The sequence below is a fragment of the Arvicanthis niloticus genome, chromosome 11 (genome assembly GCF_011762505.2).
Source record: "Arvicanthis niloticus isolate mArvNil1 chromosome 11, mArvNil1.pat.X, whole genome shotgun sequence".
In the NCBI taxonomy this organism is placed as follows: Eukaryota; Metazoa; Chordata; class Mammalia; order Rodentia; family Muridae; genus Arvicanthis; species Arvicanthis niloticus.
In genome coordinates, this window is record NC_047668.1 from 41007814 (window position 1) to 41021847 (window position 14034).

At 45.1% G+C, this 14034-nt stretch overlaps 1 protein-coding gene across 4 annotated transcripts in view; it reads right to left on the bottom strand.

Annotated features, from left to right (window-relative positions):
* Mboat2 (membrane bound glycerophospholipid O-acyltransferase 2) overlaps positions 1-14034 on the bottom strand; it is a 125556-nt gene continuing 111522 nt past the window's right edge. For 3 of the 4 annotated variants that reach the window (XM_076942072.1, XM_034514649.2, XM_034514650.2), the window contains 6 exons: positions 12652-12844; positions 8914-9017; positions 5961-6025; positions 4712-4844; positions 2381-2532; positions 1-933 (listed from right to left, as the gene is read on the bottom strand). In XM_076942072.1, the coding sequence (XP_076798187.1) occupies positions 708-933; positions 2381-2532; positions 4712-4844; positions 5961-6025; positions 8914-9017; positions 12652-12844 (873 nt within the window). In that variant the 3' untranslated portion in view covers positions 1-707. The remainder of the gene's footprint in view (positions 934-2380; positions 2533-4711; positions 4845-5960; positions 6026-8913; positions 9018-12651; positions 12845-14034) is intronic. The other variant, XM_076942070.1, reaches the window with a different exon arrangement.

Consider the following 14034-nt stretch of genomic DNA (forward strand, 5'->3'; position numbering starts at 1 on the left):
TCACATTGCCAACCTTTAATTATGTTTAAGAAAGTCCTCCTGGAAGGGCCCCGACAGATACCAGGTCATTAAGCTCCGAGAAAAATAAGTTCCCTGTGATTAAGCCCTGACTGCTTACAGTTCCACCATGCAGACAGTCCTCTAAGATACCTTAGGAAAACCCTTCGAATACTGAGATGTTTATTGCATGTTTAAAGTACCCACGATCTTAACTATCTGGTTTTAGACTGCTCCTCAATCGTCTCTGCAGCACACCGTATCAACTACTGAAATCATCTCCTCACGATATTACACTTCAAAATACCATCCCGGAACAACATTTTAGAAAACGGAAGATTTAAGGCAAGACATTCATTTGGAAAAAGTTAATCACCTAGATTGACATGATTATTTTTCCACCTCTTCAGTGCCTTGGGATACGCAGTATACATTCAGTAACAGGGTACATGTATGACCTTGAGGGCAGATGCTGAGGTCAGAGTGCCCTACTGAAATATGGAAAGATTTTGTATAAGGCGTGACCCACAGGAACATGGCATGGGAGGGGTTATTTCATTCCATTTCCAATCTAGTATATAGAAAATCCCCTATCCAAGACCGTCCCATTCCACCCAGTTAGTCCCTCTTCCTTAAACAGGAGGCTCTGCAAAGGCGTCAAGACTGGCTTCTGTTCACAGACGGGAAACAGCTATCATGTGCTCTCCCAGTCACTGCGTTAGTGACGAATGTCTGGAGCCAGTGTCTTGGTTCTGATTGCAAACATTATTCATCGTGGAAAAACTGTTCTGTCCCAGAGAATTTTCCCTTTCGTCAAACTTTTTGGCCCGTGAGAGCTGGACATTTTCCTGTGCGCTCTTTCTTCTCTGAGACTTTTTCACAGGCAGCAATAGCATCACTAAGATGCTACAGACGTGAAGGCAGTAGTACCAGGAGCTAAAAGAAAAGGGAAGATGGTTAGCAGCCACACCCTGGCCAACCCAGGGTCCTGAGGATGGGGCTATCCACGGCATTGTTCTTCTGTTTTCTCCAGTGTAGGCAGGGGTGTGGGGAACTCCAGCACGGCCCCCCCCCATACCCCCATTGAATATAGGACTAGATACATTCCAGTGTTTTGTAAGGGTCACGAGGCTACACAGGACAAAGTAAAAGGACACTTATTAACAGAGGCAGCAATCTGAACTTAGCCACAAAATTACATGTGGGGTCACCAGAGAGCACTGGACATGAAGACATCCAGTCACTGCTTGTCCTCCTCTGAAACCCACAGTTACTCACTCAGGTACCAAGACTGAAACATGAGCCATAGCTCGGAACCAACACTATTTGATGGTCACTTCACAAATACAGGTGGCACCTGACAAATCACCAGAAAATCAGCCCCTGTATGGACTCTGAGACTGGAGGGACTTAATCTGATTCCAAAGTTGAAACTTCAAGTGGCTGAAGAAAAAAATATGGGACAGACAATCCAACCAACAGTCTACCCACCAAACTAATAGCTTTGTTAAAATGGGTGCCTTAACCCATTATTTGTTTTTCCTATGTGAATATATTCTTTAAAAAAAAAAAAAGATTTATTTTATGTATATGAGCATACTATAGCTGTCTTCAGACATACCAGATGAGGTCATCAGATCCCATTACAGGTGGCTGTGAGCTACCATGTGGTTGCTGGGAATTGAACTCAGGATGTCTAGAAGAGCAGTCAGTGCTCTTAATCACTGAGCCATCTCTCCAGCTCCCATAAAGCTCAATTCTAATGTTTGAGTCTAAGTCTTTGATCACATACTCTTGTGTTAAGTCTCCAAATCCCACAGAAATGAAGAACTGGACAGAACCAAGCTTTTAATCTCAATGATATCGCTAACATGGGAGAAGTAAACATTGGTGGGGCAGGGAGAGGGAGGAAAGAGTAAGGCAAACCACAGACTTCAGGACAGCAACTTCTGAAATACAGAGGACCACACTGGCAAGTCAAGTATAAGAGAATGTGAAGGAGACTAGTAAGACCAATCCTTTCCTTTTCTAGGACTGAAAACCAAGGTAATTAGTAATTGGTGAACCATTCTCCTATTCCTTTTGTACCCATGTTCTGGACACTCAGGCTACACTAAGTCCTCCTGAGATGAGGCAGGTTCCCCTACTTCAGTGGCCACTGAGGGAGCCATACTTCCACCATTGGGCTGAATGGGATGAGCTTCTCCATGAAGGGACTTGGAACTGCTTGGTTTAGGATTAACAAGTAACTGATAGTATATGGAATGATAGAAATGAGGCTGGAATATCACTATCTTTCCATTTCTATTGTTCCATTCAGTTAGCAAGGTCCTTTCTTTGAAAACACAGCTACTCCTCCCGACAGCTGAAGGGTAACACGTACCTGTAAAACGTGAATGATGGCTTTATGGATAGAAGCACGAACGGAACAACCGTGTAACTTATGGTTAGCTGTGTTGCCACCCATGTTATGATGTCATAGAATAACTTAAGTTGAGGGGGTTCAACGAAATAATGCCTAAAATTATTTCTCACCTGAAAGGAAATAAAGACACAAGAAATTGCTACATCTTTAGATTGACATTATATATAAAATATACTGGCGACAGCAATGACTTCAAGCCTGCAGAGTGACACTCTCACACTGCTGCCTGAGATTGGACAGCCACTGCCACCAGAGCAAGCAGGTTCCAATGTCAGCAGTGCACATATTGTGGGGGAAGAAAGCAAGACTCCGTGGACTGTCCAGAGGCCTGGGCTGTCTGCAGCTTGGCTGTGGATTTGACGTTGTTTAAAATAAAGTTTCCTAAGAGAGTTAGCAAGGGACACTGACGAGAGGTCTCTAAATAGCTAGCACTGGGCAAATTAGAGACTGTGTGATCCCCAATTTCTTCTCTCACTAGAGAATGAGGCATAGTACTCTCGCTCAGCCTCCAAGTGTGTGGGAGACCAGAAGGACCTGTGAACTCAGTTCTGATCAGTGTGCACAGACCACACACCACTTACTGGTGGAACTGGGACCACACACCACTTACTGATGGAACTGGGAAGGTCCTTTCAAAAAGCTCTGTCTGTCTGTCCGTCTGTCTGTTGCAGGATTGGAGACTTGTGCATTCTAGGCAAGTGTACTCAGCTATATCCCCAGTTTGTTTTTTTTTTTTTTTTTTTTTTTTTTACAAAACAGTTCAAAATACCCAAATGTTGCACTTTTGAAATGCAAAAATTAATCAAACAAGATTTTCCATTTCTACCATATGCCTCATTTTCTTTCTTTTTTTGTGTCTGGTGTGTCTTAACATTTCTACTAGGGAAGCACGGCCTTGGTTACAAAGATGCCATGTGGATTCCTCAGAACTGTGGTAGTGAATGGTTATGGTTCTCAGAATCTAGAACTAAATCCTGGCACCTAGGGCCTCTTGCCTAGCTCTTTCTAATCCACTCTATCTAATCAGGCAATTTCCTCCCGCATGGCTGGGCACCATTCCACCGTGTTTAGAAGTCCTAGCTGGCTTGGGACATAGCTCAGTGCTAGAGTGTTCACCTAGCACTGTAAGGACCTAGGGACAGTCTCCGGCACTCGGAGAAAATAGAAGTCCTACCTACCCTGACTCCCCGATGCAACCGAGAGAACGGGGCCAGGCTGTTGGGCTGACGCTTAGGCTCTAGCTACTGCTTGCCTCCTTTCTTCCTGTCCAGAACTATCTGCTATTCACATATACAGGAAACCTCTGCTTTAACTACATCTCCATGGCATTTCCTGAATACACTACGGCTTTGAACTTTTCTAATGTTATGCCCATGCCTAAGATACACTCTTGCCCCTACTACACTCCAGTCGGTATTGAAATACCTTCTATCTTTCAAAGCACACAGACAAAATCTGTCCTAACAAGCTCATCTCTAACCAACCCAACCAAGAGAACTTTTATCTTTAAGCTCTCCTGAAACCTGCTATCTATAAAACCCCTGGATTCTATTATCTATGCCCTGTGATGTACATGCAGGTGCACATACAGAACACATATATCCATGCTTACGCCCCTGGCTAGATTATAAACTACCAGAAGGCACAGCCCCGTATTACTATTTCTTGCTATTTCCCTCACACACTTTCACAGTACATCAAAATGATTATCTGCTGGTTTGTTAAATGAAGCTACTTTACCCATGAGGCACTACTGTGTTTTGTTAATACATACTTTTGGACACATTACTTCCCTCCAGTAGACTTTCAGATACTCACACCAACTTGTCCTCCTTTTTCCCCCCATATTATGAAGCAATGTCAATTGTTTCCCTAAACGGTTCCAGGTTTCCATCAGCAAACACTCCACAGAACAGTACCACACTCACAATCCACAGTGTCTCCCACTGGGAACGGCCCAGCCCCTTCTCTAGGAGTGGTCATACTCTACTCTGAACTGAGAGAGGCTTCAAGGTTACATCTCACAGGAAACAAAGAGACCTACCCATTCTAATCATCTTTGTTAGCGCTCTCATTCAGAAAATGCTATAAAGACACATAAAGTGTTTCCTGAATGGCAGGCGCATGGCTTCTCCTGGGATACAGTTGGCATGGAGGCTGGCATTGGGGTGAACACTCATTTCTGAAGGACAGTCAACACACCTAACTTCTAGTAGGCAGATGATGCTGATCACAGCCAGAGAAAAAGAGTCACTCATTGAATTATAAAACAAAAACGTTGATACTTACAGCCCGAGCTGCTAACGTCATTAACACTCCTGTTAGAAATGTCAGATAGTATCCTGGGTAGACCCCATGCCAAATGGCAGAGAGAAAGAATGTCTGGATTGTTGGACTGAAGGTTGCTCGTTCATAACACACCCTAAAAACCATAGAAAACATGGAGAGCCAGAGGAGTGAGTGGATCTAAGTTCACGAAACCCACAGGATCCTCTCCTGGCTGACAGAGTTGGGGACATATGAAAACAAACAACCTTTCTCCTGGGCACCAGCTCAGCCATTACGTGTCAGACTTGCAAGCATAAGCTTGCCTCCTATCATTTTACTGGTAATATGTAATTACTAAAATGACTACTTCCAGTTTTGGGGAGTCTATAAAACTTAGTCTAGTTTTCCTAACACAGGAGACAGGATTCGATATGAGCAAAGACAGAACCACTGAGAAGAAAAGCTGGGCGGCAACAATAACATATGCTGTATGTCTCAGCGGTGCAGTCGATTGCCACTGCTCATGTGACCCCTATTCCCAGCCCTTCACCTGAGGCACCTGGCCAGTGTGCCATTCCACCCCACCCACCTCACACATCCTGAGACACATCTGACTTCAACTCTCTATGCCCTGGCTGTTTTTGTGCTTTTAGAATCTGGACTCCAGGGGACAGCTATAAGATTTCTGTTATTGTTTTTCAAATTATTTTATTTTGCGTGTATGAACGTCTTGCCTGCATGTATGCATATATATTCTGTTAGAAGTGTTAGAAAAGGACATCCGGTCCTCTGGAACCAGAGTTATGAATTAGTGAGAGCCATCTTGAGGATGCTGGGGGTTGAACTTAGGTCCTCAGCATGAGCAGCAAATTGCTCTTAACTGCTGGACCATCTCTGCAGCCTCCTGTATGATTTTAAGGGTATTGTGAGCCCTGACTATAGAGTGAGACTGAGTCTTTTGGTTCTACATGTGGGTGTCCCATGCCCAACATATAAAAGAGCTACAGACGATGCTGGCTAGGCCCAGACATCAGCAGAGCCTGAGCCAAGCTGATGACCAGCATAGGGATGCTTGCCACTCAATTCCAAGAAGTTCTGACTTGATTAATCATGCCTTAATTGGTGGATGCTACTGGCAGACCCCAGATAAAAACTAAGACCACGTGTCATTCAACACACTAACAATGAATGAAGAATGTTAAGTTGGCAAGCTCAACCTCAAGTCCTTAATGCCAAAGCATGCCTAAGGGAGACTCTCAGAGGAACCTACCTTTTGAGCCAGAGAGCTGTCTGGATATTCCAATTATCGAGAAACATCTTAAAACTTGTTGACATCTGAAAAACAAAGGGACCGTTTCCATTGGCCAAGAAAATAATGAAGCTTTAAATCTACATAATAGTGCTTTAGTGCACTAAGAAATTAGAACTAAAAATCATTTGGTTATGATGCCACAGCATTGCTTCCTCACTGAACACTGTTCTTCTAATACAGTAACATCATCCATGAAAGTTTATATATCTCCAGGAACATCGGAAGGCAGCAGACCATTGCTGTGATCCCCAAGGTCAACACATACAGGAGTCCTCACAGAGCCCAGAACAGTCACGTAGTGATCTGCTCTGTGAGCACACCCTGGGCAGTACAGCCACCTCACCTGCTCTTCTTTCCCACACTCTGCCTCCTTCTAGGTGAAGGATGTCCACCGGCCCTGCTTCTCAGCCCTGCTTTGCTACTCTGGATCTTGAAGAGCCCCCAGCTCCACGCTGCCTCCAGAGAGCAACGGGCCACAAACCATCTCAGCATGGCTACTTGCTGGGGAAGTCTCTTGTTAAATCTAGCATTTGTCTACTGTCATCCAATGTAATGTCTTCTCTCCTCTTATCCAATTATGGTGATGGTGGGATCCAACCAAGCCCTCCACCCCACCCCCAAGTGCGGGGCCCATCACTGGGAGCGCCTATGTCTCCTGCTCCCTTCTAGCATTTTACACTCCACAGTGTATGATGCTCGTCTCTTAGTTTTCCTCCCTACCCACCTACCTCGTGAAATCCTACCCTATGCTGGGCATGCTGCCCACTGTCCCCACTGGCAGCATCTGGATGATGACTGTGACAGTCCAGACCTCTCATACATACATGGTTCTCAGCTGTGACTAGGCCCTCAATCTACCTGATGCTAACTGACCCTATTTTGAAAACAGTAATTACAATGCAAGATGGGGGGGGGGGGGCATAAAAAAGAAATAATCGGCAGCAATTAAAATACTTCAGAGTTCTCCCAAGTCCCTCAGAGGAGGTGACCTGGCCTCCAACTACAGACACACCTCGAGACAGAACTCACCATACACTACACCTCCGTCTCCAAACTTCATGCCTCATATCACATCTGATTCCATCTCAGGAGTGCCATTATGCAGGCCTACTGTGGCCTCCTCTCCTCTACCTGTCTCTCCATCTTTAAACTCCTTCTAGTCAGTCATTTTAATCTTGTATATGTATGTGTATATGTGTGTGGGTGTGTGTATTTGCATGTGCACATACAAGCTTCTATGAGTGTGTGTGCGTGTGTGCACACAAGTGCCTACAGGGGACCAGGAGAGTTTCAGATCCCCTAAAGTTAGGTTTCGAGCTGCCTGACATAGGTGCTGGGAACTGCACTCAGGTCTTCTACAAGAGCAATGAGTGTCCTTAATCTTCCCATTAATCAGCCCCTTAATCTTCCCATTTTAAGAGAAAATTAAACAAAAGTCTCCTCAGGCCCCCCTCTACCTACAGCCTCCACAGCTACAGCCCCTCAGGTCTGGGTCAGCTACCTTTTGTGCTCCGCCTTCCTGCAGAACTGTTGATGAAGCCATACCTGCTGATGCTCCTGACCCCACCTCAGTTGACATCTGGGGGCGTTTAGCAGTGCTCACAATGTCCTCCTTAAGGAACCAATGCTTCTCTGCCCTCATGCCACACATCCCCAAGAAGGCAATAACAGGAGGATAACACCTGGTTCTCAAGGTATAGAAGAACCGTATCCTTTTTATGCATTAGCATAAAAGCATAAGGCAAACTAAGTCTCCACGGGGGCTGGGAAGCTCCTCAGGGAGGCACTACAGAGTCAAAGGGTGCAAATGCTAATCCTTCAGCACCCTACTTCAGCAGACATCCCTTCCCCACTTCCGTTTTTTCCTGGAATGTGTCTGATCATTAAGTGCACGCAGTGCCTCTAGAAGCCAGAAGAGGGCACCAGATCCATGGAATTGGAGTTCCAAAAGGTGAGCTGCCCTGTGGATGCTGGGAATTTCTGAGGCTGTACTTGGTTTGGCTTCTCTAGCCTCACCTCCACCATCTTACAACACCATCTTGTGAACAGCTTGCCCTTTCCCACTCCCACAGGATGTTCTTCCTCTAAGGCCTACCTGGTCACCTCCTACTTCAATTCCCCCCCCCCCCCCCCCCCCGTTTCTGTGTAGGCTCAGACAGACCAGAGATACAAGCATTATATGCCTGCACCTTCCAGGTCAGATCCTACTTTCCTGCACTTTCTAAAGCCTCCTGCAGACCGGTAGTCACCAGCCTCATTCACTGCATCCTCAGGGGCCAGAGTGTCCCACCACCAGTAAATACGGGATGACAAAGTTTGGGAATTAGTTCATGGTCCTCCTCCCTATTGTCTGACTTTTACTTTCTTTCCTTCCCCTCCTTGAGCCCTGAAGCGGGTGCTGTGAGGATCCTGTTTAATGCTGAGGGCTCAGTCAGTTGTTCTCAACACCCTGACCAGCCAGGGATTCAGCTGGGCTTTAATCTGTTGTATAAAAATAAACATCAGTCCACGTGTGTGAGAAATGTCCCCCATAGCCTCCAGCGTGTGAACATGTGTCCCAGCTGACTGTGCTGTCTGGGAGTTTTGGGAGGTGTGCCTTGTTGAAAAAAGTCTGTCACCATGTGTAGGTCCAACGGTTGAAAGGCTCATCATGTCTGGTTCCCTCTCTGCTTTGTGCTTGCGTGAAGTGAGCTCCTAGGATCCTAGTTTTACCACTAAGGCTTCACTCCATCCTTATGGACTCTAACCTCCGTAAGCACAAATACACTTTTTACTCTATTAAAATAAAGTTTGCGGCCCACTGTGGTCACCACCTGTTAGCTCCACTCTCGGGGCAGCACACCACAACCCATGGAAGCAAACTGTGACTCCTAATGCTGTCACATGACTAACATCTTAATCATTTACTAACCTCTATCTGCTGAATTCTCAAATTGGAAATTAAGTCCCATTGAGCCACTCCATTCTTGTCGTAACCTCTGAAACCGAAGCCTGCAGCATTGTTTATGGCATCAGCTGTCACAAAGTAAAGTATAAAATGTTATTACAATGTATGTAATATATATACACACATATAATACATATATGGTTTTAAAAAAATATTTATTTAAAAAAATATTTATTTATTGAATGTATGTGAGTACACTGTAGCTGTCTTCAGACACACCAGAAGGGGGCATCACACCCCATTACAGATGGTTGTGAACCACCATGTGGTTGGTGGGAATTGAACTCAGGACCTCCAGAAGAGCAGTCAGTGCTCTTAACCGCTGAGCCATCCCTCCAGCCTGTTTTGTTTTTTTAAAGATTAATTTTATTTTTATGAGTTGGGGTGTTTTGCATGCATACATATTATATGTACCATGTACATGTCAGGGGCCCTCGGAGGCCAGAAGAGGCTATTAGATGCCCTAAAACTGATGTTTGTGAACCACCATGTTGCTGCTAGGAACTGAACCTGCAAGAGAAACAAATGCTCTTAGCTGCTGGGCCATCTCTCCAGCCCCTCAATCTACTCTGCTTTCCCAGGAGATGTATACATTGCCTTACTCTTAAGCAATGAAAGTAGACTTTTTATTAATTTAGTAGCATTAGAGACTGAACCCTTGGCCCATGAACTTTCCAGGCAAGCCCTTTCCTGCTGAGCTATAGCCTTTATCCATGACTTAATCCAATGTGCATGTGTGTATGTCTACTATGTTGTATGCAGGTGCCCATGGAGGCCACAAGAGGTACTAGATCCCTGGAGCTGGAGTTACAGGTGGTTGTAAGTAACCAGACTCAGGTCCTCTGGAAGAGCAGCAAGCATTCTTAACCACTGAGCCATCTCTCCAGCCCTGACTTATTTAAGAGAGGTTAGAAACATCATCACACATAGTGAAAATAACAGCCCTATTGAGGACCGCTGGTTAGTTAACAAAACACCAGACACGAAGCTCGAGAAGACCCGTGAGCTGAAGAGTTCTGGATACAGTGCTATAACACAGTGGAGAGTGCTCTACTACCGCCTGGAAGACACTGCTGGGAATGCTGTGCCCGAGCTCAGCACGTTCACTTTGGTTTTTATTATAGATAAGTGGGGCCTAATGTCTAATGGCTGACCAGAACACACTCCTGTCTACAGAACTGGCTTTTCAGCCCTTTCACAATGAAGGTTGATCAGCATCTTGTTTAAAACCAGCAAGTTCTGCCTCAAGTGGATCCTTTGCAACTAACAAAAAGTGTTTCTAGTTTACACCATTTATGTCTTGGCCAAACAAGCTAAGACCGACCCATCAAAACGCAGCAAAACACCTTCACAGACGGTGGTCCTAAAATGATTGTTCTTGATTATTTATTTGATTAAACAAAAAAAAAATTTACAATCTGGGGGAAAGTACACAAGCAAGATTTACTCTTCTGTCAGGTTTAAGAAGGGCCAAATACATATGGGCCAGCCTGTATGGTGAGCCAATCAATACGGTAATGTACAGGCTTAATAGAATTAAAGATAAAATCTGCAAATAATATAGAAAAAAAAAAACCCACTCCCACCACACACGGTTGCCAACATCCTCCAATCAAATCCAAAAGGGAACAGAACACTTGTATTCCTATTGCTGGTGGTTTAACAAATCCAATGGTTCAAATTTTATTTATTTATTTGTGTGTGTGTGTGTGTGTGTGTGTGTGTGTGTGTGTGTGTACACTGGTTGTCAGGCAGGTAACAAGTGCCTTTATCAAATAAACTATCTCACCAATATCAATACCGACTATTAAAAAGAAAAAACCTAGAAAGACAAAGTTGGTTTGGAATCTCAGAGCTTGTTTAAAGCCAGTATTTAAATAGGTATACAGGATCTTAAGAAATTTCATTTATTATTAATGTTTAAGTTTGACTAGAATAAAAAACAGTATTAAGGCAATATTGGTTTAAATCCACACAAGGCCAGGCATGATATAGTCCATCTCATGGCTAGCATCCCAGAGACTGAGTAAGGATCTGGAGAGTAAGATCAACCCAGGATGTACAGGAAGACCCTGTCTCAAAACAAACAAATTCTTACAAGGTAACATCATCTTTTAATTATCATTAAGTTGCCAGGCTAAAGCCACCTTTACTGACACATTTCTGTGTGAAAGATTAAAAATATGAACTCGAGTTTCAAACCACATCTCACAGTAATAAAATAAAGGCAGTAGTGAAATGCCAAGTACCAACCGCTCAGCCTTTCTGTGACGCTCGCTTTGTGGTGTTCGAATGTTCACTGAGCATCTTCAGAATAAAGAGGCTTATGCTGTAGTGAGTAGGGCAAGAGACAGACAAAAGAGGCTCCTCACCACGCCAGCACACCCTCCACAACAAGCCAGCACACCCTCCACATCACACCAGCACACCCTCCTCACCACACCAGCACACCCTCCATGTCACACCAGCACACCCTCCACATCACACCAGCACACCCTCCTCACCACACCAGCACACCCTCCACATCACACCAGCACACCCTCCACATCACACCAGCACACCCTCCTCACCACACCAGCACACCCTCCACATCACACCAGCACACCCTCCATGTCACGCCAGCACACCCTCCACGTCACACCAGCACACCCTCCATGTCACACCAGCACACCCTCCACGTCACACCAGCACACCCTCCACGTCACACCAGCACACCCTCCATGTCAAGTCAGTGCATCCTCCACAATGCGGGCAGGAGCATTACGAGTTCGTCGTACATTCAAGAAGACACGTGTGGTGATAACATGTGAAAGTACTAGAACCCACGCAGATGAAGCTCACGACAGGCATGGTTACCTCCTCTCAGCCCACCTGAAGCCTCCCAAGGCTGTGAAGCAGTGCAGGGGAGGGCTTTCAAAAGGCCGTTCCCTCCTTCCCAAGCCCATCTTTCCTGTTTAGTGCCCCCTACACCAGTCATAAGCCAGGCACTCCCACACCTCCTCAGTCTTAACTTCTATAATGCCTGCTCCACCTGGTGGGTGTTACAGACCCTTCTGTGAGCTGATGTGATTTTGTATACTTTACTGGTGAAGTTCTGGTCACAGTAAACCGCATCTAATGGTGTGATAATGACAAATGTAATGAAGCCATACTAAATTACAGGTACCCTGAAGACAGGGACTATGCCATATATATCAGCATTCATTCAAACCAGCATGGACTCTAACGTGCAACAAGCATTAGATATGTCCTCACTATCACCTCAACTAACCATTGATGATCTTCTTCTTCTTCTTCTTCTTCTTCTTCTTCTTCTTCTTCTTCTTCTTCTTCTTCTTCTTCTTCTTCTTCTTCTTCTTCTTCTTCATCATCATCATCACCATCATCATTATAAAATGGGCCTTGAACATGAACTTTTGGGGATTTATTTGTTTTGCAAAATGACTGATCTGATTATTCTACTTGGTCTTTAACTATATATATATCCTCAAGAGGGCACTCTTGAGCTGGACGCAGTGGTATGCTTGTAGGTCCAGCTACTAGAAAGGCTGACACAGGTGGATTGCTATAACTGGGCAGTTTGAGCCCAGCAGGTGCAGTTGGTCACAGGCAGGCACACACACACACACACATATACACACAAGCCACTGCCTAACACCCACAAAATACACTTCAGTATGAAAACAAGTATAAGCTACTTACCTAAGGTCCATGCGAAATAGTACTTCGGTCTGGCAGCCAAGAGAGAGACATACAGATAGGTGGCTTTGGTTGGCCACGATGCAGTGGCTCGGAAATGCTCATCAATGTTGTACTCTACAGGCAGCATGTTAGAGATGGTCAGGTGAAACAATAAGGAGAGTCCACAGACCAGGAGCTTCTCCGTAACTGCTGCCTGGAACGGGTGGGCAAGAGTCACAAACCTCATAGAACTGTGCATCCTTTTTACACACCAGGCATATCCTGAATGCAGCAACAGACCCAAGGTCTCCTGATCAAAAATCAGGTGTGGCCTTGCCCTGGACATTTCAGATCCTCACAGTCCCACACCAAAACACTTTGAACCTTATTAACCTCAATCTCAATCAAATGGAGAACTCCCTGATACGGTGATACAGCTAATCATGCTAGCTGGCTCGCTCCGGGGATCCCCTGTGTCTGCCTTTCGAGGATAAGATTACAGGCTGGCTGTGGAACTGCCATGACATGGGTTCTGGGATCCAAACTATGCTCCTCACACTTGTGCAAGTGCCACTAAGCCATCTCCCCAACCCCATGAGTGAGATTCTGACTGGAAATTCTGACTGGCACTATTAAGGAAGAGAATGCAGTCAGAAAAGATGACTCCAGGGTTTTCAGTGGGCTGGGTCAGGAAGGCACAGGCCATGAGGGGGCCTGCCATATAATACCCACCCTCGACAACATTACTTTCACTAAGGAATTGCTTCCTTTCTTTAAAAAAAACTACATCTATTTATTTTATATTATTTCTATGTATATCTTCCTGTGCACTACATTTGTGTCTGGTGCTTACAGAGATCAGAAGAGGGCATCGGATTCCCTGAAACCGGAGTTATGAATTATTGTGGGCCACCATGTGGGATCTGGGCATAGACCCCAGGTCCTCTGCAAAGGCAGCACGTGCTTTAAACCACTAGCCATCTCTCCTGCTCCTTACGCAGTTCCTAAGTGACTTGCATCTGTTCTTTAATCCTGACTTTGCCTTTAGGAGACATCACTACTAGGTGGCATGTAAAGACTTGTTTGTCCTGAAAGATATTTACAAAGAAATAGATGAAAGCCAGCAAGTGGTGCAGACATTTAATTCTGGCTACTTGAGGAGGGTGAGGCAGGAAAATCACAAGTTCAAGGCCAGGCTTCCAAGTGAGGTCACTGCAAAGTCAGCTTCATGAGTTACTAAGATCCATCTCAACAAGACGAAAGGGCTGGAGAGATGCTTGGTAGCCTAGGAGTTCGGTTCCCAGAACCCACATCAGATAGTTCACAACTGCCTGTAACTTCAGCTCCAGGGGATCCTAGACCTTCTTCTGACCCCTATGGGTACCCACCTACCCAAGGTACACA